Source organism: Mastomys coucha, unplaced genomic scaffold, assembly GCF_008632895.1.
Source record: "Mastomys coucha isolate ucsf_1 unplaced genomic scaffold, UCSF_Mcou_1 pScaffold22, whole genome shotgun sequence".
NCBI lineage: Eukaryota > Metazoa > Chordata > Mammalia > Rodentia > Muridae > Mastomys > Mastomys coucha.
In genome coordinates this window covers 181977460-182003805 of record NW_022196905.1, presented here as the reverse complement: position 1 = coordinate 182003805, position 26346 = coordinate 181977460, and the positions used below count along the sequence as shown (strand labels likewise).

The following is a 26346-nucleotide window of genomic DNA, read 5'->3' as shown; positions in this document are numbered from 1 at the left end:
TCTCTTAGCTGAATACAGGATTCATAAATTGCAATTCCAGCCCACTATAACCTATACCCCTTTTTGTTTGCTTGTTTTGTTTTTAATAAACTGGACATAGATCTGGATGCCTTTAAATGAATAAAGTCCTCCTTGGACTCCAAAATGCTAATAATATGTATCTGTGTCTACATTTGAATTATGTATTCATCTTCATTCATTCATTCTTCTACAGAATATAAGATTGCTTGATGCCAGTTAGGGCTTTTATTTTGTTTTGTATGAAACTTATTCTTTTCTCTGTAAAGAGCCGTTTTTTTAAACTTATCTTGGAATAGTCAGGAGTTTGGTCACCTGTCCACAGTCCCCACTCTGCATGGATGGACAAACGTTCGCTGTACCTAACTGTACCACTACTCTCAAACCCCTTATCATCTTTATTATGTACTTAAATATTGCTTCTTGCTTTTTATAACTCATAGCACTTTAGAGCTCCAAAATTTTCTCTTAAGCCTCTAAAATAAGGCCTTCCAGTAGCTTTTATTGCCTACTACTTTTTGATCTATATGATGACAGAATTCTCTAATTTTCAAAATTGGTAATTTGGGAGTTAATAGTACCTATCTACCTATCTATCCTCTTTAACAAATAATATTAAGATTAACAAAACCATTTCTCTAGTTTTAAAGAATTTATGTATTATAATTCAATCTACTTACAAGCCTTATTTTATTTTGTTCAACTATGTTATTTCCTTCAAAAAATTCTTTTGCTAATTTTGCGTGTTCTAGTAGTGTGCGTCTATGAATTCTCTCTGGTTGCTAGTTTTCTTATATGCACTGTTATATCCACTAGCCCAGTTATGAATTTTAACTCCCCTAAGGATAAAAGCAAACGCTGGGTCCCTTGGACGGTTCCATCCCACTTTTCTCTGGCAAAGTCAGTCTCTCAGCTGCAAAAGCTAATGCTTACCCACACGCAAGGGCAGGAAGAGTAGCCACATAACTAGCATCTGACAATTAGTATCTCCAAAAGTCACAAGATTGATAATAAGCAGGATAATAAGGGCAAAGATAGAAAGATTGCATTTCTTTCACTACATCACTGTCATTCTACACAAGTAAGAGAAGAATCTTGGCTACTTATGCTCCCCAGATTGAAGCAGCTGCTTTGATGATATCAAATAAACTCCCATATTATTGCACTGTCTCTGTGATATATTATGAGAATTCAAACCTCCTCTTCTACTTCTAAGAACACAATTTAAGTTAATATTTCATTTCCTCAAATTTAAATTTCTGAGTTCTTTACTGTTTTTTCAGGCTGAAGCCGAGTCATAATTAGCCATTCTGCATGAAACTTACTGGGAATAGTTCTATTAAAGGCTAGTTTACTACTATATGTACATAAAAGAGGTCCATAAACAAAAGAGAATTCTACCAAAAATATTGTGGAAAATGTTATGAGTACCACACATATGGTTGTTTAATAACCCAAATTACTATGAAGGGAAAAAAAAGTATATTAACCTAACAAGAAGATTTACATAAATGGAATTAAACTTTTGACTTTATTAACAAATTATATGAAAAGTATTAAATGAACCTTAATTGAAATTAAGTATATATAGTTTATGCATATGCAAAATTCTCTTTATGTTCTTTACAAAGGCATACATGCCATCAACTTGCCAAAAAAAAAAACAACTGAAATTAATTAAGAGAGAAACATCCTATAATTCAGATGCTATAAAGAGGAATATGCTAGTTGGTTTTTATCCACTTGATACAAACCTAGACATATCTGTAAATAGGGAATCTTAATTGGAAAACTACATCCATAAGATTGACCTATAGGAAAATCTAGGAGATACTATTTTGTTAATGATTGATGTGGGAGGGCCCAGTCACTGTGGATGATGCCAACCAACACTGGGCAGGTGGTCTTGGATTGTGGTAAGAAAGCAAGCTGAGCAAGCCAGTAAGCAACACTCCTCTATGGCCTCTGCATCAGTTCCTGCCCTGACTTCCTTTGGTGATGTAGAACTTTTTAAGCTGAAATAAACCTTCCCTTCTCAAGTTGCTTTTGGTCATAGTATTTTACCACAACAATAGAAACCCTAAGACAAGAGGGAACTAATTGTCTACTACAACTAGATAAGATTTCCTTTACTAAAGACACTACACATTCTGGATCCAAGGCATAGCAAAATTAAGTTGGAACTGACCTGGAAACTTACTCCCTACTGGCTAACTTTTACAGAGCTGAAAGGTGCTATGTAGGCCAGTTGGAGAAGAGAATCATCCATCAATAGTTCCACCTAGTGGTGGCCCCTGCATGCTACAATAACTGTCAGGTCACTGGTAAACAGTAGCATGACCATTATGTGGTAACTGACTTCTTATTGGACTTGAGATCTGCACTGCAGGGGGGAATTGTTGCTTGGTATTGTAAACTTATTTTAAAAAGTCCATGACTAGGGAGATCAAAAGCCCTACATGAGAACCTACTACCACTGTTTTGCTTAAAGGACATGTTCTCAAGCCATCTTCTAAATATTATGCTCATTGCTATAGATTTATGCTGCTCTCAACTTTAGTCAGTTAAGCTTCTTTTTGCAGTGGGCATTGATTAAGACAGAGACTCACGGTTGGTTAAAGTTCTATGACAGTAACTGTTAAGTGTTCAACTCTAAATGGGACGTTTTTGTCATTCTTTTAAACAAGGCCTAGGAAATATTGTAGAAGAGGAAGTAGACTATATGAGCCAGAGCCTAGGAAGGACTGCTACCTTTTAAACATGACAACTATACTTACTAACTCAGAGCCATTGACATCTGCATTTATTGTGCACAAGCCAGTCAACCATATAGAATGGATAAAACAGGGACCATGTAAACACTGTCAGTATTCATTGTATGCACTGGTTTGAATGAGATGTCCCCATAATCTGAGATATTTGACACTTGATCCCTTCTTGATGGCACTGTTAGGGTGTGAGCTTAGGAACCGTGGCACTGATGGAGGAGTTATGTCACTGAAGGCAGGCTCTTGAGAGCTAAAAGATTCCCACTATTTTGATTTCATGCTGTTTCCTGCTTGCAGGTCAAGACATAAACCTTTAGCTTCTTTCTCAAGCTGACATGCTTGCTACTTTCCCATCACAATGGATTCTCATCCTCTGGAACATAAGCCAAACAAACCCTTTCTTTTACAAGTTGCCTTAGTCATGGTACTTTATCACAGCAACAGAAAAGGGACTAATACAGTAAGTTATTTTTTTTAAAAAGAGGACATGAAGGAAAAAGAAGGATGGGTTTAGGGGAAAAATAGAAGAGGGGAGTCCAAGGATGAATAATGTTCTTTAAAAGAGTCTGGACTGGAGATGGTGCAGTGGTAAAGAACATTTGTTGCTCTTGACTTATAGCCATCTATAACTCCCAATTCCAGAAGATATAATGTCCTTCAAGGGTACCAGCCATGTGATACACAAACATACATAAAGGAAAAACACTCAAATATAAAATAACTTAAAAATGTTTTCAAAGATAGATGTAACAGAGAGAAGTGTTTCAACGTAAAGGCACTTACCAGAAACTAGAATTTGATCCTAGAACACATAAAGTGAAAGAAAAAAAACAAACTACATGGAGTTTTCCCCTAACACACACATATGCCATGATGCATCCAGCCAGGGACTTTCACTCAGTGTACACACACACACACACACACACACACACACACACACACACACCAGAAAGAAAATAATAATAATGATGATAATATATGTAATACAGTAATAATAAAAATAATTTTTAAATATTTACAAAGAGGGAAGAAAAAACATGAGTCAAGGCAAATATCAAAGTCAAGGGCTAGATTTTCTTCTGAATTTTTACATTATATTTTAAATTTTATTTAAGTAAATTTATTTATCACTATACATGTGTTTAGATGTGTAAGCATGTAGAAGTCAAAAGACAACTTTGGGAAATCTGTTCTTTCCTCCACAAAGGGGATCTCAGGGATGGAGCTTTGGTCACTAGACTTAGTGGCAAACATTTTTATCTAATGAGCTATCTTTCCAATCCAAGGTCTGGATTTCTAAGTTACGGTACTAATGTGTGACTGATGAGTTATCTCTAGGGCATTTTTGGGTTGGTTTTGGTTTTGTTATTGAGATAGTGTCTCACAATGTGCCCTAGTTAGCCTCAAACTTGCAAATGTCCAGACTCAGCCAGCCTCTCAAATAACATTAATTATAGATGTAAGCTACCAGGCCAAATTTTTTCCAAGGAGAACAGCAAAATTAATAAGGATTAATGCTTCATATCATCACTGGCTAAGTAAGACAGTACCGTGAAGGCAGAGACTCTAATCTCTAACATCTGTCCAGAACTCTTCCCTATGTCTAGTTCTGATTTACTTAACATGACTGGAATAGCTACAAGAAATAGTACTTCTACTTCTGCCTTCACTGATGAAGACTACATTATCCATGGCATTCTAAAGGCCCTGCATGATTCCAAACAGCCACTGAGGGAAGAGCTGACCCACTGTTTATCAGCTTCCTAGAACACAAGAGTTGCTATATGGCCATTACTCACTCACTTTCTTCTCTCTCTGAGAGGCTGTCAAAAAAAAAAAAAAAGATAAAGATGCTTACTCCCTTCTCAGCTCCTAACTAAACATGAGAACTCAGTCTTTCTGTCTCACTTCTGCAGGACACCAGTGGACTACAAAATGGCTAAAGATGCAACTGTCTCCTGATTTCAGTGTTGCTATTGGTACAGTGTACACTGATTCAGTTAGTACAGGTGGGCAATAAAAGTTTGTATATTTCTAATAAGCTTACAGATGTCAATACTCTTTACCAATGGCTTACATTCTACATAGCAAGAATTGAGAAGAGCAACTTAATTCTGCCATATATTAATCAAATTTAGTGCTATAAGTTTGATTCTGCTGTGAAAAATGATCTTAACAATGGCAGTGAATGTCAGCTGAACACATGTGAATTATTATTTAGACTGATATATTTAAAATTAGCATGAAACCCGGGCGGTGGTGGTGTACGCCTTTAACCCCAGCACTTGGGAGGCAGAGGCAGGCGGATTTCTGAGTTCGAGGCCAGCCTGGTCTACAGAGTGAGTTCCAGGACAGCCAGGGCTACACAGAGAAACCTGAACCAAGCCCCAAGGTTCAGGTTTATCTCAGAACAGACAGTAGCAAGAATGTAAGAACCAGAGAAGGGAGCAAAGTGCAGTAAAATGTTGTTTTCTAGATGTGAACCATCACTGAACTCATAAACCCATAACAGACACTGTTACCTGCACAAGATCAGGCCAGCTAAACTCCTGGCATAGATAAATGGGGAGGTGCCCTTCAGGTCTTGTTTCTTAATTAAAAGTGAGTGGCATTTGATAGCTGCTGAGGGAGAGAGAATCAGTCTTTTTTGAAGATATTTCCACTGGCAACATTTCTTGTGCTACCCTGGCAACACTTCCTATGCTCAAGTGGATGACTCCACACCCATGCACATAAGTGAATTATCAAAAAAGACAGTCTTTTCTCGCACTGGCCATCTGGAGGTAAGCTAGGTCACCAGCATCTCACACAAGTTCAGGTCGCCCATATAAGTTTGGGCAGGTTTCTTGCTTTTCTAATCCTATTCGCACCATTACAGTTTGATCCAGAAATATGAATTGAACAAGTTTCAATAGTGTTTCTCCACCAGTGTACAAAGGACTTTACAAACCTGAACTAAATGACCTTACTTGAGTGGATTACTCAAGACCATTTACCAATGAAAGAGATCATTAAACTCTTTGTGAAAAAAAAAAAAAAAGAAGAAAAATTAGACCATCAAAAACAAAAACAAAAAAAGAAGACATGAAGTTGAGAAGGTGACAAGGTGGGGAATAAATGGGCAGCTGGAGGGAAATGGGGTTGGCCATATTTCATTGAATAGAACAAGAAATTCTCAGAAATAAAGAAAAATTGTAATTAAAAAGGGTATTTCACAATAATAAACATTTTTTTCAAAACCAACTAAACTAGGATCTGTTTTTTGTTTGTTTAACGAAAAGGGTCTTGGTAGGTAGCCCAGTCTGCCTTGAATTTCAATCCTCCTGCCTCGGTCTCCTGATGAATCCAAATCTATACTTAGAATGGTATTCCCAGGGAGCCCCATATGAAACATTTAAAAAGTTTCAGGAGTCCTGCCCCTAGCACATCAGATTATATAGCTAAACAAAAGGATGTTGAAAGTGTTACAATAAAAAAATTGCTCATGTTTCTTCAGTTACATATTTGTGGGGACAAAGCACCAGGAAATCAAAAATTATATGATTATTCACAGTGTCTGTCTCAGAAATGAACCATTTTCTATTTGAATGGTTCTCTGGTTTTACCAAATTTAAACATATGGTCTTTATTTGGAGTTTAATAAAACTGCTTTAAGTCTAGCACTTCGGCAAAGTCTTAAGAAAATTATAGAAGAACCTGTTTTTTAAAAGCAGGTACACATTGCAATGCTATAAAGACAACTTTAATATAATATTCAATAAAATTCAATGTATCTATAAGTGTCTGTTTTTAAAGTGGTTTCATTTACAGTAATAAAAACAACAATGTATTATGAATTAGAAGCCCATTAAATGAATCATCAAGAAATTTAAAGAGAAGTCATGATTAAAATTCAATGCAATGCCCTGGTATAAACACTGAAAGACAAAATTAGTAACATTTGGGCATCTGAGCAACTTTTCAGTAACATAAAATTTGGAGAACCGTTGAGCTGAGTTTGGCAGTTGATAGCTGCTGGGAGAGAACCACTCTTTTTTGAAAGTGTTCCCACTAGAAGCATTTCTTAGGATCCAGTAGATGGCCCTACACCCATACACATAGGGACTTCACTAATTGGATTTAGTGAGTTATGAGTAAAAATAAGAAGAAAAGAAGAGAAAAGAAAAAAGGAACAGACAAGAAGAGACAGGATGAAGAAAGGATGGAAGAAAAAGAAAAAAGGATACGCCATTGGGATGGGAACATGCTGTTGGATATGTGAGTATATATATTCACACACACACACACACACACACACACACACACACACACGAAACAAGAGGAAGTTTAAAAAGCGCAAAAAATAAGAGCAATGTTTCAAGATATCTACATTAAATGCTAATTAAGAATTTAAAAACTATAAAGATAATTAAAAATAAAATAATTGAAGTATGTTCCAACAATGCCTGTACATCTAGTTATACAAAAATAACAGTATGTCAAAGTAAGACGACCAAGGTTTATATTTATATTATAATTGTTCAACACATTTCAAAACTTACCAATATTTTTAACTCTACTTTTCAGCTGTGTAGAGCTTCTCTTCTTATTCTTTGATTTGGGAGTTTTGTCTTTAGAAGCCAGGCTGGCCTGGGCAGATGCTTTTCTTGTTTTAAATGTTTTAGTTACTGTTGTTGGATCTATGGGATCAGGCATACTGCTAAAGCTTTCCAATGATTCTTCATCAAACTGACGCCTTCTCCTGCTTGTATCTGGTTGATTTTTGCGGTTACTATTTGTAGGTTTCTCTACAGACACTGCAAATCCAGTCTTGAAAAATGGTTTTTCTATTCCTCCTTCTTGATCATATAACCATGGTGTCTTGGTGTTTTCAGCTTCCTCTTCAGGCTGTTTCTGATTCCTTACCAGTAAGAAAAAGTATAAAATCAATAGGGTAGGAAAACATTTTCATAAAAACATACAACTTTTTTTTGTTTGTTTGTTTTTGTTTTGGAGACAGGGTTTCTCTGTATAGCTCTGGCTGTCCTGGAACTCACTCTGTAGACCAGGCTGGCCTCGAACTCTTGAAATCCACCTGCCTCTGCCTCCCCAAGTGCTGGGATTAAAGGCATGCGCCACTACCACCCGGCTAAAAACATACAACTTTTTACCATACAGCCCAGCAAGTGTTTTACGAAGAATATTTTTGGGAGATACTGACTTATAAATTTTAACTCAAAACAAGAGTCAGAAATCTCCAACTTAAAGGACAAATTCAGCAGCAATTTGTTCTATATAACCTGTGAACTAGTTGTGTTTGTTACTATTCTTAAAAGTTATTTTTTTTAATAAGAAAATTATTACACATTGGGAAGTTAGACATGAAATTCATGTTTTTTTTTTTATTTTGGTTTTGGTTTCTCAGGACAAGGTTTCTTCTATGTAACAACCCTGGCTGTCCTGGCTTTGTAAACCAGGCTGGCCTCCAACTCAGAAATCTGCCTGCCTCTTCCTGAATGCTGAGGTTAAAGGCATTGTGCCAATATGCCCAGTGAAATTCACACTTAAATTCCTACAAATAAAATATTATGAACACATAGCTACTCTCATCTTTATAAGATTGTCCTTCCTTGGATGTTTTTTATTTGTTTGTTTTAATGAAAACTGCATAGATGAATGTCTGTAACAGAGTATGGTCTACAAAACTTAAAATACTTCCTTGCTAGCACTTTACAGTAAGTTTTATGACCTTTATTAAAGACTACTAGGTTTTAATTCTCTTGCTATCTTTAGTCACTTAACCCAGGATATCTATAATAGTTCTGATTCAGTAAGATAAAAATATCTAATTTGAAATATTTCAAGTAGCTAAAACAAGATATGCAGTTCCAGTCTAACCGTGACATTCACAATGAAAAATCACAGTTGTTTCTTCTGCCAAGGGTATATAAAACATTGATAATAAAGCAGAAAATCACAACAGGAAGCCCAGTTCACTGAAGTTTTGAATAAATATTCATTGCTTGTGATTCAATCCCCTTTTTAACTGGCAACTGTGCACTGTGTCTAGCTCTGATGAAAGAACACTTTCATAATGAAACGGGAACTTAGTAGAAAAAAGAACAGTCAGACTAACTAATAAGGAGTCAACAATGTCAAGGGGATAAAGTAATTCCTAAAGGTGAGTCTAACAGGAATTCTAAGATTTATCTGTTAATCAAGTGCCCCTCCAAAGTTCATGAGTTAACAACAGTGGCAAATGCTAATTAACTGAGGAGGATGAGACATGCCCAATCATATTACTAGGTGGAGGCATAAGATACTTCTAATAGAATACTGGATCCAATTGATAACTATTCTTTTCATCCTTCTGGGTTGTTTGTTTGCTTTTAAGTAAATAACAATTGAGGCAATAGAGTGTTCTTGTAGCTGCCTTGCCTACTGCCCCTTACAGTATTTCAATTTGCCTATTTCTCCAAGAACAAACTGAAAAAGGTTATAGGGATATTTTTTTGAGTTAGTTACCAAAACATTTTTTCTGGATTAATTACTTATATAAGTTAGTTATTTCTATATGCCTAAAAAAATGGTAGTTGTACCAGACCCCTTCTTTTATACTACTTTGTCAGAGATTATCACATTAAAAATTAATAAATATGAGAGAGAGAATATAAAATCCTAACTATGACTGATACCACATACCATCAAAACTTCAAATAAAAGTTTGAAAGAATTTTAGTATGTAGCCCTGACTGGCCTGGAACTCACTATATAGACCAAGCTGGCCTTGAATTCTAAAGATCTGCCTGTCTCTGCCTCTGGAGAATTTGTATTCATGGCATGTATCATCAGGCCTGGTTAAAAAATGTTTTTACAATCAAATAATACTCAATATAATAATACCTAATGATATTCAGAGGCTGTGAATCAAACAACTACTCCCTCACAGTTCCTACAGTTTCCAGTACACTAAGTTGATAAACACTGAAATTTTTTAATCTAAAGACAAACATCAAATCAAGATTAAATCATACATTTCTGCTAATGTTAGATGAATCTTGTAAGATAGCCTGGACTAAAACTCTCGGGGATGTTAAGTCCTTAGGACTGAGGAATATCTACATGATGTATAAATTTTATATAACAAACACTATATCAAACTGCACAATCACAAAAATTCTCCCTGTGTTGTGTCACAAACTGAATCATGGGTCACCAATATAGGCCAACATGTAAATGGTTGCAAGCCTGACTCCTAGGACCACATGGTGTAAGGAGATAACTTACTCCTCAAGTGATCCTTTGACCTCTCTATGCATATACAAACACACAAACTAAATGTAATTTTTTTTAAAAAAAATTAAGTGAATGCTAGAAGCATCTGACTTTGATAAAATCAAGTACCTTTGCTTTTCTGCTCCAAGAGAAGAACTGCTTTCAAAGGGTTTTGGAAAAGCCATATACTCTGTTTTCCCTGAAGGATTTTGTGCTAATGGCTGCTGCTGTTCAGTAGGTGTAGAAACATTCTGAGAAAAATCTCCAAAATTAGAAGAAAATAAAGGGCTGAAATTCATTCCTAATAAAAACACAGGAGAGAAAAGAATGAAGAAGTACCTTAGCCTTAAATGAAATTAAAATTTATTTTTAAGAGATTTAAGTGATTGAATATCCTGTCCAAACCTATCAACATAAACTGTCAATTCAATAAAGTAATGCTCATTTACTATTTATAACTCAGCCTACTTACATCTGAGATATTTGTGATACTAAAGAAATTAATGGTTCTCCCTTAAGACCTAGAAGTTAGGGCTGGAGAGACAGCTCAGCCCTAAAAGCAGATGTTTTTCCAGAGGACTTGGCTTTGATTCCCAGCACCTACTTGGCAGCTCACGCTGTTTGTAATCCCAGTCCCAGGGATTGATGTGTTCTTCTGGTCTCTATGGGCACTGCAATGCATGTGATGCAGATACACATGCAATTAAAAAACACACATTAAACCTACACCATTTCTTAAATGAATGTTACCTGTTCTCTCTGGGCTGAGAATGAAGTCACTCACTCAAGTCAAATAGCTTTGACCATAGCAGGAAGTCTGTATCCAAAAATCGAGCCTACAATTCACTTCTTGGTACAGCAGAACTATCAACTCTCAGCTACGATGGAGGTAAAATCCTTTGGTGATGTGAGGGTCATTGAAATACACCCTTATTACAATGAAACCCAATGTCTAAAAATTGTTCTTATTTTGGGCTTGTACCACAGTAAGAGCCAAGATTTTAAACTCTACTAAACACAAAACATACAAAAAGACTTTATATATTCATGTTCATTTAAGAAAATACTAGTAATGATGTATTATTTTTAAGTATACAGTTAATATATTTGGAGTTATTTAAAATTTATATTGAGAAAAATGTATTTTCACTATTGCTGTAGACGAGCATCTACATAAGACTTAAATTAATTGTTTTATATCAAACTTTTATAATACTTACTTTTATTGTTGTAATATTTTATAAATTTTAAGGAATATGACAAAAAAGCTATTATAGGTATTGAAGGGGGGTCTCTGGGAGGAGCAGTGGTACAAAAGAGAAACAAGAATGTGATCCAATTCTATTTAATTAAAATGTTTTTAAACGTTAACAAATTCAGTGTTAACATTTGAATGATGAATTGATAAATAAATTGAAATTATGTAACTTTTCTCATCATAATGCAATAAAAGTTTAAAAAAAAAACACACATTAAAAAAATAAAAAAAAAAAACACTAGAAGTTATACAAGCAGAGATGGCTCAACAGTTAAGAACAAGAACTGCTTTTGCAAACAGAGTTCAGTTCCCAGCACCCACATAGACCCACAATGATCTATACTTCAGCTTCAGGGGATCTGATATCCTCGTCTAGCCTCATCAGGCACTATACTTACATGCACAAACCTACATTCACATACACACACACACATACATACACACACACACAAATTAAAAATTAAAATAAAATGCTAAAAAAATAAAACCCTAAAAATCATAACTAACAGTGCCTTTATCAAATTATGACAGGGTCCCAGACTCAATTGTAAGTAATTTATATACAACGTCACTATAATGAAATTTATTACTTTATAAACAATATTTAAAATAATGCTATGAATTTGATACTAAGCACATTTACTCACCTGGTATGACTATTATAAATGTACAAATAACACATGCACCTTCTCATTATTACTTAAAAGCCTACTCAAAGTTTGCTATCAATATTGCTCAAGAAGTAAAGAGAGGCTGTTCAAGTTATGAATGCCCATGCTTTGAAAATCCTGTTGAGGAAATACACTGTGGAATAGTCATTCATGAAAATGTCCCAACCTTTGTTTTCTACATTCCTTGGCAAAGGAATTCAATTCTTCTTCCATCTTGATTAACTGATCACTTTAACTTACTCTAACACTTTCAACTCTTTTCCTTGCTGTTAGTGTCTTTGGTCAGGCCATCACCCTTTCCCTAACATGCCTAGAAAACCCTTCTAGACAGTTATTCTCTTAGCTCCTTTCCTCTAATTCCTCAACAGAATCACAGTATAATCTTTCTGAAATAATCTTTCCTGTTACTCCCCTGCTCAGAGTACTTATGTAGTTCCTCTTGAACACAATATAAAACTTAAGTTTCTTCTGCATACCCCAGAAGGCCTTTGCTATTCTCCAGCCACATCAATCACTTTCCTGACTTAACTACCTCTAAATTCTCCAAGTGATATTTCATTGCTTTAAAACTCTTAAGTGGCTCTATTTGGTTACAGTGATTCCACTGGTTAAAAAGCCTTTCCCATTTTAACCATTAAGGAAATGAACTTTACCATCTTTTCTAAAACCAACTTACTTATATTCTCCAAGTTTTTTATCCCTGCTATACAGCAGCTACTGCACTGCTATGAGCATTTATTAACATTACCTTCCTAACTAGATTCTGAATTCCTTTAAAGATTTATTTTAACTCATCCAAGTAAATTAAGTAATTTATTTTAATTTGGATCCAAGTAACATATAGTACCTGGCTTATAACGTATAGTACCTGGCATACAATGAACCAAGGGGAAAAGCAAAGTTAATAAACAGTAAAACCACCTTAGCAAAACCTTGTGCTAAATGCCTCACTGAGAAGTGGCTGCTCTTAAATAGTGCCTTACACATCTTCACCTCCCTAATGGTTTACCTGGTGACAATAGCCCTTAAACAAGGCCAATACCTTTCCCCTTTATAAACAATGTAAGAACAATGTAGAAAAATGTAAGTTTAATATAAGTGTTTCTGGGCAACTCCAAAACATGTCAAAAATTCATGCAACATATTCAGGACTGATCAATATACAGAGAATAAAATGTCAATAAAAAGCTCAGCCACAAATGGGACATCTATAATGAGGCAGTCAGGGAATAAAGCTCAGGGAATATCTAGGAACTGGGGACAGAAAGTTTTAAAGAGCTAGTGTTTGGGAAGGACCAGAGTGAACAGTGCCTTCTGGACATTAAAGAGCTGTTGTGGCACTCATGAACTTACAGCAACTAGGGCTGTCTGCAGACGGTCAATACAAGACCAAGCCAGTCAACATTCTAGCATAGAAGAAGAAAGGTTCATGAGTTCCTTCTGACCACTCCATCACTAGCCAATGAACTATTGACAGTTGGTAGCTTTGAAGGAAGAAGAGTTTTCTTTAAGGGTGCAGGTAGATGGCACCAGACTCAGGAGTTTATGAGCAGCTAAATTGGACTTGGTCATTAAAATAAAGTATATAAAGGGAGAGGGTGGCGGATGGATCTGGACAAGTAGGGAGGATGACTGGGCAATGAATATGACCAACACCACATTCTACATAGTAGGAGATTTCCAAAGAATAAGAGAATTCTGTATTTTAAAACAATCATATAATATAGATGGGAATGGGGTTCACAAAGTCCTATCTGTACTTGAAAAGCTGTTAACTGATGGCTGATAAAGGAGAAAGAAAATGCTGTTCACACTCCAGTAGTTTGCTCCACCCATGCACATAGTAAATAAACTAAGTGGACTTAAAAGAAAGAGTATATGAAGTTGGGAGTACAGGAAGAGCCCACACGAAGGGATGATCTGCTTACAATACAGTATAAGAAATTCTCAAACAATAAACACAGAATAATCTCAAACTTTCTTTCCTTTTTGGAGATACATCTCATTTAGCCCACCTTGGCCTCAAACTCAGCATGTATCTGGGACTGGCCTCCTACTGCCTCTGCTTCCTGAGTGGTGGACTAATAAGCATGCAATATCATACCCAGCTCAAAACTTTCCTATTTACTTATTTTTCCTTCAGATTTTCAGTTACCTACCTGGTGCAAATGATGGAAAGTTAGTAAATCCAGGCAGGTTAAACAGATTTACAGGCTGTGTTGGAAAGCTGAAAGGACAAAATAAATTGGGAGAAGAAGGATGTGATGCACTACTGCCTCTTTCTTTGTTTCTAGGCTTTTCTGGGTGTTGATTTTGTTGGCGCATAAGTTCAGTTAGCATTTGTTTTAACCTATAAAAAAGCCAGTAATTTAAGTCAGTTATAGTGTCATGAATAAAAGTTCAAAAACAATACATATGAATAGTGACTGAAAAGCATTCAGAATAGGTAGACTGTTCTGACCCTACAACAAGTACTTATTCACTCTGTTGGCCCAATTCAATAACTAGCTTGGCTCAATTTAATAACTAGTCATTGGACTGAGCTTAGTTCTAATAGACAGAGATATAAATATAAGAACCTAAATTTTTGCCTGCTCACTGATTTATTATTGTATAATTTAAATACTATATACTTCATCTAACATTAAGTATATAATTCAATACAAACTTTATAAACAGAAGCCAGGCCCACAGTGACAGATCATGGCTGTAATTCAGTCAATATACTGACTGCAGTTTGGCTCCTGCCTTTTTCCTTGAAGGTAACTGTAAAAACGCTCCTTTCCTTTTAGCACTCACTATACAGTATTTTATTTTAATCAGACAGGTTACCTCTGGACATTATTCTGCTGCCATGTTAGCTGTGTGTAGCACTGGTTCAGCTGGTGCATGATAAGGTGTACTTGAGGGGATGCCACATTACTAGGCAGAACACTGTACGGCCCTGTTAGAAGAGTCTGCAGCAAACAAGACAAAGTCTGTTGGAAGACAATGTTGACAATAGTTACAATGTGTAGAATAAACTGTGTACTGCTTCAAAACAATGTAAATTTAAAAAAATACATTTCAAAGATAAAATTTACCTGCTGGTCTTGCATCAGAGTCTGACAAATATTGACACTGAAATCAAGTTGTTTCTTTAGCTGATTAATTTGTTCTTGCCACTGTTCTTTCTCCTCTATGTAAGAGAGCTCTGACACCCATCGAAGGTTTTCTTGTCGTTGCATGCTGATATTCTGCTGCCTTGTCTTGGCTAAAGGACGGTAATTTCCATCTGCTGAAACGGGGCGATTGTTCTTCCACCTAATGCACAATTTAGAGCATTACATTATCATATGAGATAACTTGAGTTTTAAAATATGGCAACAAACCTCAAATCCTAGTTTATAGAGTATTATTTCTTTATTCAGTGTTAAATATGAAAAACAGAGAAGAGGGGGAAAATCACTATTTTCAGCCGATCCAATTATTCTTTAATTGCTTTCTAGTCTTTATTTGTATTCTTTACTATAGTCTAACTAACTACATTCTACAAAATAAAACTACTTTTAAGACTAAAGCACTTTTCCATCCTTCATTCTATACGTCATCAAGTGGAACAATTTTATCTGGTTAAAATTTATCCATAAATGTTTATAATAACTACAAGTAACAATGCAGATCAGAGATGGCTGAGTGGATCTGCACTTGTCACAAAGTCTGATAACCTAGAGTTTAACTCCCAGGGTAAAAGGAGAGAACCTACCCCTGAAAATTTTTTCTAGCCTCCACTTGTGCAACACGACACACACACACACACACACACATTTTTAAAATATGTAATTTTAAGATCAATCCACAAATAACAATGCATGTTGCTTCCGGTTGTTTCTGCTTGGCTTTGTTTAAAGACAAGATCTCACTACATTGTTCTGGTCTCAAGTGACCTCAAGCAGCAGATGGACTATCAAAATACACTGCTGCTGCCAGCAATAAAGTCAGTTTAGTAACAAAAATTTTCATTACCTGAAAATTTTCATTTTTTGCTTAATTCCCCCAAACAACAGCAAAGATGAAAGCTTAGGTATGATTCTTGATCTGATCTAGGTGGGAACTATTACAGCAACATTTTTAAGTAAAAAAGTATACACCATTTATATATGCAAGCATCTATAAATAAAAAAAAAATATATCCAATTTAAGAACCCCAGATGTTCTCTCCACCCCTAAAATGTTTGGAATCTCCGAGTGGCAGATTTTGTTTTGTTAAGCAGAACTTTTAGCAAAGCCAGAGTTTGTAACTTTTAGCCTTTATGATGAGGGGCATGGTCACCACAAAAATCAATCCGGTTGTTACTTCCAGACCTACACACTGACCTTTAGGGTAGGAAATGAAACCAGAGATTGAATCTGATTATCAATGGCATATTACTTAGTCAATTGTAGCTACATAATAAAACTTCCTTAAAATCTCTTAAATGACTTCGAAGAATTTCAAGGATGGTGACCAACTTCAAAGGTGGAACTCAAAGGCAATGAAGATCTACACACTTTCAGGCAGTACAGACATTGCCTCATATAGCTATTTCACATTAAGCAGCCAAGTTGAATACTTCATAATAATTTGGTGAAGTGTTTTCCAGAGTTATAGCAAATTATTAAATCTAATGACAAATTGTGGAAATTCTCATTTTAGTCAAGACAAGAGAATATAGTTAATTTAGGGACTTGTACTAAAAAGAATAATACTCTTGTGGGACTAAGTTTTTTTTCCCCCTTTGGTTTTTTGAGACAGGGTTTCTCTGTATAGCCCTGGCCGGCCTCGAACTCAGAAATCCACCTGCCTCTGCCTCCCAAGTGCTGGGATTAAAGGCATGCGCCACCATTGCCTGGTGGGGACTAAGTTCTTTAATTTGTAAGATCTGCATTACCTTTTGAGTAGTTGGTGCCATTATGAACTAAATTAACTGGTGTGAACTACAGAACTACTTGATGTCATAAAGACTTGAGATACTTAAAATCAAATAAAACTTAAACATTATAACTAACCTTGTTTTGGTTTCCTTTACATTGTAAGAGTTTTGATTCATGCTAGGAGGATACATAGGGAAGTTCTCATTGGAACTGGCATCCTGCTCCTCTTCCTCTTCATCTGTGCGAACAATTCCTTCTGAAAGATAACCGTCCTCATCTCCTTCTTCATCTAATGCACACTGAGTAGAACCTCCCCAAGTTGCCATTGTTCTACAGATAATGAGAGATGAAACAGGCATCATTATAGAAATTAGCTAGATATGTTAAGAGCTATAATGCTTAAGATTCTGACATACATGAAAACATACATGCGTATAAAATTTCATTTCATCACAGTAATTTTGAGATGTTATCTTATATTGCTGTTATATAGAATGTGTAGTTTACCTTCCACAAAATTAATATTTCAAAGAAATTAAAATAAGCATTATATCTCCTGGAAAGTTTTTCTTTAACTAAACTTCTCCCTGCTATTCAGTAAGTGATAGCCCTCTATTTCAGTGCTACCTAACAACATTTCCTGCAACAGTTGTAATGATCTCTACCTGTGCTGCCCTATGCAGCAGGTACAGGGCACATGAATTCTGAGCACTTAAAATGCTGCCGATATGACTAGGGAAAAATGAAATTTTTAACTTTAACTTATTAACTTAAATAGCCACTGTATTTACCAGCTGTGATATTAAAACAACTCTAGACCTGGACATACTAAATCAGGGAATCTGAGTTTACTTTTCAGTATCCACATAGGACAATCTCAGAAGCATCCATAACTACAGTGCCACAGAGATCAATAGCTATAGCCTCCACAAGCAGATGTGCTAGCACACACATACTCCCACATATACACACACAGAGTTGAAAAGTAGAAATAAATTAAAATTAAATAAATATTTAAGACTGAAGTACACAAAATATCTTCATTATTTTTCATAGCTCAGTAATATTTTGATCTCATAATTTTAAATGCTTAGAATTCTACTTTATACCAGTAATACAAAAATTACAGAAGGATGTTTAAAATCATTTTGGAAATTATTGGAATTTCTGCCCTAATCAAGACAAAATTCTTTTCATGTATGTATGTATGTATGTGAAAAATGGGCATCTTGGCTACACAGAAAAGCTGTCTTGAAAAACCAACATGGAAAAAAAAGTCAACAAATCAACAGTTTTTTAAAATTAAACACTGAAACAAAAATAAATCCAGAGATATACTAAGTTTGGTACTAACAGGATGCGGTATGGTAAGGTATGATAGGAAAACACTCTAAGTTTTCCACAACTACACTGTTCAGAGCAGAAGGCTCTGTATGAGCAGTAAAACAAGTCAGGAAGCCTTGGTAATGTGTTGGGCTGGCCTTGTTAAGCAGTCAGTACAAAGTGCATATGTATGTTTCTTAGAGCCAAGGCTATAGTTACGGCACATGATACAACACAGGTTTGGCAATGCCAGAAACACCTGGTATTTGTTTAGCATTTAATTCTGACTACATTTTTGGCTATATTATGTTGGAAATAAGCAATTTTTGTAAGCCTCGCCCCCTCCATCCAGTTAACATTCAATCACATGAACCCATAGGAGGGGGTCACAACCCACAGGTTAAGAAACTAGCTCTACACAAATAATTCTGAAACCAGATGCTCATCAAAAATATCTCAAGAGTTCTGTGAAAGAGCAAATACAGTGGCCAGAACAGAACAAGATATAATATACTTTATTCAGTAAAATGCACATTGAGACTCCAATACGATGAAATCTAAGAGAAAGAGAATATTTAAATATTTTAGAAATGCCATCTGAATATCTGAAAAGACTGCAACATATCTGGATTTCAAATTTTTAGATTAAATGTTACTATATAGCTAATTACCTTATCTTAACAAATAACTAATTCCTTCACAAATATTCCAAATATGGGACTTTCAAACTCATTTCTAAAAACTTAATGTTTTATATAAAAGACTTTATGATTATCCTCAAGAACCTTACAAATACACAATTTAAGATAAAAAGTGTTTCAACTGGGCATGGTGGAGAATGCCTATGGTGTGGGCACTGAGGAGTCGGAGGTAAGAGGATCAGCAGTTAACAGGTCACCCTGAGCTCTGTACGGAATTCAAGGACAGTGTTTATTACATGAGACTGTCATAATACAATATAGCATTCTGTTCTGGAAAAAAAAAAATGGCACTACAAAAATCACATTTTTCATTTTCTAAGTATAAAAATTTGAAATGAAAATAAGTTTTACAAACAATCTATGTCACCATTTGATCAAGTGCCAGAGTAGCTGAAATAGAAAAGAAAGCTATAGAATAGAAATGGGGTGAACTGAGTTATTCTTACTGACACATTGAAAAACACTTGCTGCAGTGAAACGACTGATTTGAACTGGGTTGTGCAGGACAATGAGTCTGCCTGACTTAACACTCTGGGTAAGTGATGTTTAAATGACTTTCTTACTTTTCTGTTCTGCTTTGCTGAGGAGTGCACAGGTTCTCAGATCCATCACTTCTCAATGAGATAGCCACTGGAGATGAGGTCTCAGCTAGCCCTTGCCTCCTCTGGTGTTCAGCCATTAGAGCTTCAAGTTGCTTCCTTCTTTGTCGTAGCTCCTCCCTTAACATTTCATGTCTTCGCATGTCTGACCACAGCTATTAGTTTAAAAACCAGAGTCAAGTAAATATTTGGACTTGCTGAAACCTTAAAGAATAAAAGTCTTAGTGATACTATCAGTACAACAATATTCTATTTTCAAATTTCTATTTTCATTCTACGATATCCATAAAGGGAACTCAATGGTTAAGAGTATGTGCTGCTCTTGCAAAGGATCAGAGTTCAGTTCCCAGCACCCACATCACGTGACCCACAACTGTCTGCTAAGTCTGGCTCCCAGGGATATCTGACACTTCTGGCCTTGAGCACCTACACTCATTTGTACATGCCTCCACCACAACACAGACAATTAAAAATACTAAAGTTAAAATCTTTTGAATATGTTCATAAGGGTCAAATAGTATTTTAGGGATATAAAAAAAGCAGTTATTAACTGTTCATGAAAACAAGAAACATTAAATATATTTCATGAACTATTTAAGATAAGCTATAGTATTATGCAAATCAAATAAAAATGAAATATCAAAGAATAGGCCCTTCTAAATGAAATAATTAGTGTTTTCTATAACTGTTCCTATATTTGCTAATAAGGAAAATGACTATTTTGAAACAATATAACTTCAGGAGGTTTATTCCCCAACTTAAAAGAAAAAAAAAAGAAAAAGACAGAAAATATACTTCACATATATTATCTGTCCAGGAGGTAAAAGGGCCCAAAGTCCCATCCCTAACCACACACACCACACACACACACACACACACACACACACACACACACACACACACACACACAGAAACAACTTTACAGACTCAGGAATTAGGAGCCAATTCAGGAACAACACTGTATCATACCTCATTATCCACCACTGAAGAATCTTCAGGCTCAATAACACATTTGCTTACACTGCTCTCATTTTCATTAACAGTTGGAGTTGAAGTAATAGCTGGTAGATATTTTTTTGTGGGACCACTACTTATACTAGTAGCTGACAGCTAAAAAACAAAATTTGTGTGTATATATAAATATATGTACATATGTGTGTGCATGTATATGTATATGTACATACATACATATGAACCAATACTATTTATATATATATATGTGTATGTGTGTATATGTATAAATTATGACAACTACTACTATAAGGCACTAATATAATTGAACTTACTTCATAAAGTAGTTATTTTACTTCTCTAGAGCTCTAGTGCCATAATCTGCTAGGATGCAACTAAAAAAGGCACCATGATCCAAAGATCATGCACGCACGCCTTTAATCCCAGCACTTGGGAGGCAGAGGCAGGTGGATTTCTGAGTTCGAGGCCAGCCTGGTCTACACAGTGAGTGCCAGGACAGCCAGAGCTACACAGAGAAACCCTGTCTCGAAAAATCAAAAAGAAAGAAAAGAAAAAAAAAAAAGAAAACAAACATGATAACAGACTAAAGGTGATGAGAATTAACAATTAGAACAGTAAAAACATATTAATCAAATATTGAGAGACGGGGGAATTTACAATCAACCTAACCTTGGCACATACTCCTTTGGACATTATTTATATTGATGACAAAGGACAAAAGAATTAGAAAGAATGGGAAAAGTACAAAATTAGAAACAGATGTATCAGAAACATAATCTGATGCTTTCCCCTTTTCTTCCTTCAACAAGTTTAACTACATAGTGACATTAACCAGGCTGGGGAGATGGTTCAGTGGGTAAAGTTCTTGGTTTGCAAGCTTTGAAAGGCTTGTATTCAGATCCCCAGGACTCACATAGAAAGCCAGGCATAACCACAAGAGCCTATAATCTCAGTTCTGGGACAGAAACAAGAGGATACCAGGGACATGATTACATGTCATGCACTTGGATCACTAAGCTCCCAGCTCAGTGAGAGAGACTCTGTCTATAAAGTATGACTGAAGTGTGACAGAAGATGACACCTGACATCAACCTCTGGTCTCTACAGGCTTTTGTGTATGCAGACAAATGTGCACACACACATATAAATGAATAAAGCTATACATAATAAATATATTTTAAGAAGATCTCAAAAAAGAGTATTATACTCTGACATCTAATATAACTAACATGGGAAAAATTACTTTATTCTTTGCCCCATCCGAAAAACTTAAAGAGTACTATATAGTAAGAAAAGCATGTAAATTAAAATTAAAGCTATACATAATTATTTTCTTTAAATAGCTCATGGAGGGAAGGAACTGGGTAAGAGAGGGGATGAGGAGGGGTATGGGGATGGAGATCAAGTGTGGAAAGAAAGAAGGCTGGAGAGGGCTGTGAGAGAGAACGGAAATCAGTGAGGGCATCTCTATTGAATAGCTGGAGACCTGGGGCTGCGGGTCAGGGGAGAAGCTTACAGGGATGACCCTAGCTGAAACTTGCACCAGAGGATATGGAGACTGAAGTGGCCACCTCCTGTAACCAGGCTAGACTTCCAATAGAGGGAGGGGAACATTAATCTACTCACAAAACCTTCAACCCCAAATCTGTCCTGCCTACAGCATATGCAGGGATAAAGATGGAGCAGAGATTAAGGGAATGGTCAACCAATGACTGGCTCATACAGGAGACCCATCCCATGTAAGAGAGCAAACCCCTGACACTATTAATGATACTCAGCTATTTTTGAAGACAGGAACCTAACCTGACTGACTCCAGAGAGGCTTCATCCAGCAACAGATCGAAACAGATGCAGAGACCCACAGCCAAACATCAGGGGAAGTTTGAGGAATCTTGTGGAAGTGTTTGGGATAGAATTGCATGAGCTGGAGTGGAAGTGTTTGGGATAGAACTGCATGAGCTGGAGTGGAAGTGTTTGGGATAGAACTGCATGAGCTGGAGGGGTCCAGGACACCACAAGATGGCCTACAGAGTCAACTAACTTGGGCCCATGGGGGCTCACAGTAACTGAACCACCAACCAAAGAGCATGCAGGGCTCAACCTAAGTCCCCTACATGTTTGTAGCAGATGTGCAATATAGTCCCCTAACAACATGTGGGTCTCCTAACTGAAGCAGAGGCTGTCTCTCTGGCTCTGTTGCCTAAGACTGGATCCCTTTCCCCTAGGCAAGACTGCCTGGTAGGGCCTCAGTGGGAAAGACTGTGCTTAGTCCTGCTACAACTGAGTATCACAGGGTGGGATGGTACCAAGGGGAGCTGTTCTCCAAGAAGGGGAGAGGGAGGGTAATTGGGGGGAGGGGCTAGTGAAGGTAGAACTGGGAGTAGAGGAGGGAAGGGGGCTGTGATCAGAATGTAAAGTGAATAAATTAATTAATGGAATAAAATAATTCATGATTGCTTAAAAGTTTTACTGTGTAATCCTAGGTCAATAAAAATGGAATGTTGATCTATATCTGATAAACATAAGCAAGAATAACTTAGTGTGATAATAGTTTTGAGCTTCCATGTCATAAATAAATGAGTAACTAGCCCAATACAAAAATAAAAGTAACCATTTAATAATTCCCATGTACTATTTTTCAAAGTAAAAAAAAAAAATCCAAATTTATTTCATTATTAGTTCATTCACTTCAGTAATCAGAAAACTGAAAAATATAATCTGCCACCTCAGCACCAGTAAAGACTAGTTCAAACTGACATTAACTTTTAAACATTTTCAAACACACTGAAAGAAATTTTATAATTACCTGAAGGTCAGGGCATGCCTTTTGTACTGCTTGAATTTTCTCTTGAATTTCAATCAATTTCTTTCTTTCCTCCTGCAGTTGTTTAAGTTCTCTCTGTTGCTGCTGTAGTTTAGCCTCATAAAATTTCTCTCTATAATTAAATTAACATATTTGTGGACGACAATAAAATAAGGATACAAAGCAAAATATAACACAGTAAGCACCTAGCTAATTAACTGGCTCTTGAGATTTTATTATGAAAGTAAAAGCTTACCATACCTTGTTTTTTCATTTACTCCAGTATCTATTTTATTAGAATTTTCTCTTGCATTATTGGAATTTTGTTTGGTATCTTCTTCTGCTGCATAGAAATCATCCAAATTTGATGCGGCAGGGACAACCACTTGGGTTGCATCATCATCCTGAAACAGCAAAATTATATAAAACTATCTGGAAATCCAAAGACATTATCTAATTTATACTTTATATAATTTAGTAGGCTAAAAACTGACATATATCAGTTGATATAAATATTTGATATAGTGTCTACAGAAAACCAAAGTGTATCCTCTATCAATTATAAGAAATTAAGTGCTAAAACTAAAGTGAGCCTGTTATAATTTTTGTCATGCTAGAAATTGAATGTAGGCCTTGGGCGTATCAGGCAAGTGTTCTGTGATATCCTGACATCCTTAGCCCCACCACTTAAAGTCTAAGCTGTCAATACTTAGTGCTATGGTTGGGATAACATCCACTCCCCAAAGGATTATGTGTTATTTTTAACCCCCACTCTGAAAATATTAGGAGGGTGAAAACTTAATCATGGTATGATGTTTTGACATGAGGCCTTTTAGAGTTACCAGATTAGGTAAATTCATAAGGGTGGAGCCCCAGTAGCTGAATACTCGTGGTTTTACAAGGAGAGGAAGGGTACAGAAAAAGACTATAGGAAAAGCAAGCAAGGGAAAGAGAAAACACTGGACAAAAGGACAGACTCATGTATATACTGTTCATTCCCCATCTTTTGCACAGCCTTCTAACTTTTAACCAAAATGTAGACCCTTAAAACCTCCCAAACTGTAAACTAAATAAGCTTCTTTTTTATAAAGGGATATAACCTCAAGTATTTCATTACAGTGTTATGAATTAAAACAATATTTAACAAAAATTAACCTGCTTTTTTTGGGGGTGGGGTGGGGAAGAGGATTAGGGGTGGCAGGGTTTGTATAGCCTTGGCTGTCATGGATATGTCTCTGTAGACCAGGCTAGCCTCAAACTCTGAGCTCTGCCTGCCTTTGCCTCCCGAATGCTGGAATTAAAGGAGTATGTCAACACTGTCCAGCAATGTGCCATTTCTTATTTTGTTGAAATAATGATCTATCAAAGAACAGCATTGTGTCAAATATGCAGAAACTAAAAAATTATTATGGAACAAGAAACTTGATAAAAAATTTTAAGAAATTTTAAGATGCATCTATTACAGTATTTCAAATAATCCATGCCCATTATCTGTTTAAAAACTTCCCTCATTTCCTCATTTTTCTCTTTAATTTTCTAAACAATATTTATGATATAAAAGACAGTAAGAGGCCAACAAAGCAAGAGGATCTGTCAGTTAACGGCCGCTTGGATTATAGACAGTGAGTTCCTCGTCAGTAAGAGATACAGGATCAGACTTCTTTCTGAAGGGTTGGGAGTTGGCTTATATTTAAAAACAGAAAGGAAGGAAAGAAGGAAGAAATAAAGGGAGGGAAGAGGGAAGAAGGAAGGAAAGGGAGGAAGGGAAATCCTATCAAAAATCTGTCGTGATTAAGTAGAAAAACAAAGTTTACCTTACTATCAGTAGATTTGCCTCTGTTGATGAACTAATGTAATAATTAGTAGGGGGATGAAAATGAGCTCCTGCATTTTCTTGAAAATATGTATTTATAATCCATGCTTTTTCTGAAGATTACATCTGAAATTTTAACTTTTGGAAATAATATTCTAATAAAATCATAATAAATTAGAATTGATTCTTATTAATTATAGAACTATGAATTTTGAAATGTTGGTACTATTCTAGTCTTTATATAAATCAAAAGACTAACCTAGCCCAATGAATGTTCTTATGAACAGGAGACTAGCAAGTACTGCGTTATAACTTAAGAAATGAAGAAGCTGTATATGAAGTATTTTCACAAAACAGGATACAGAAAAAGTGAAGTATGAGAAATAATGTCAAACAAAGCTGCCTGATCATACTTTAGTTTTTCAATGTACTATTTTGTTATTTTAGGTCACAGAGGATCTCAACCAGCCTAATACTATGACCCTTTAACACATTTCCTCATGTCGTGGGGACTTGAACAATTATTCCATTACTAAAATTCATAACTGTAATTTTGCTAGTTATGAATAGAAATATAAACATCTGATATACAAGCCCTGTGAAAGGGCCACTCACCCCCCCCCCCAAAAAGGGTTGCCACCCATTGGTCTTAAAGGAATAATGAGAAGCTAAGAGATAACAACAATTAACAAGATATGAGCTCTTACAAATATAAGAATATTCAGGACAGTCTAACTTGTTATTACTACTTGTTTCAGAAGCTACTTCATGCTTTTCAAACAGTAATAGTCATATGACCTAAGTTCAAAATGTAAAGTGGAATTTTTTCCCGACACACTTCACATACATGAACAAAAATAATAGGCACATATACCTCAAAAGGTGTTTATGCACATTTTACATGCATAGGTTTGAAATGTTTATGCACTTCCTTTTCTTCAGAGCTCTTCTTCTCATATAGATAATTTAGAAAAAGCCAAAAATCCAATGAATAAGCAAAGTATAGTACACCAATATAAGAAAAAATGTAATAAAAGGTATGAGACATGAACTCACTTTGCTTAGATTATCAAATAAAAGTGATTCTGGTAAGCAACTAGAAATTTTCCATTCAAGTTAAAAGGTTTGATAATGCATGCAAATGATCTAACAAAGTACTTGAAACAACAGAGAAAAAGAAAGCAAAGGAATAATTTCACAAGTTAAGCCACTTTTTTTGCTCAAGAAAAATTATACCTACCATAGTAAACTACAAAAAGCAAAAAGCTCACCA

The 26346-nt window shown here is 35.7% G+C and overlaps 1 protein-coding gene across 11 annotated transcripts in view; it reads right to left on the bottom strand.

Annotated features, from left to right (window-relative positions):
* Nucleotides 1-26346, bottom strand: part of Pcm1 (pericentriolar material 1) — a 105040-nt gene that overhangs the window by 33032 nt on the left and 45662 nt on the right. For all 11 annotated transcript variants that reach the window (XM_031339601.1, XM_031339604.1, XM_031339602.1 and 8 more), the window contains 10 exons: nucleotides 23522-23664; nucleotides 23264-23393; nucleotides 20455-20595; nucleotides 19450-19640; nucleotides 16998-17192; nucleotides 15053-15272; nucleotides 14802-14947; nucleotides 14129-14319; nucleotides 10170-10341; nucleotides 7328-7686 (listed from right to left, as the gene is read on the bottom strand). In XM_031339601.1, coding sequence (XP_031195461.1) covers nucleotides 7328-7686; nucleotides 10170-10341; nucleotides 14129-14319; nucleotides 14802-14947; nucleotides 15053-15272; nucleotides 16998-17192; nucleotides 19450-19640; nucleotides 20455-20595; nucleotides 23264-23393; nucleotides 23522-23664 — 1888 coding nt within the window. The remainder of the gene's footprint in view (nucleotides 1-7327; nucleotides 7687-10169; nucleotides 10342-14128; nucleotides 14320-14801; nucleotides 14948-15052; nucleotides 15273-16997; nucleotides 17193-19449; nucleotides 19641-20454; nucleotides 20596-23263; nucleotides 23394-23521; nucleotides 23665-26346) is intronic.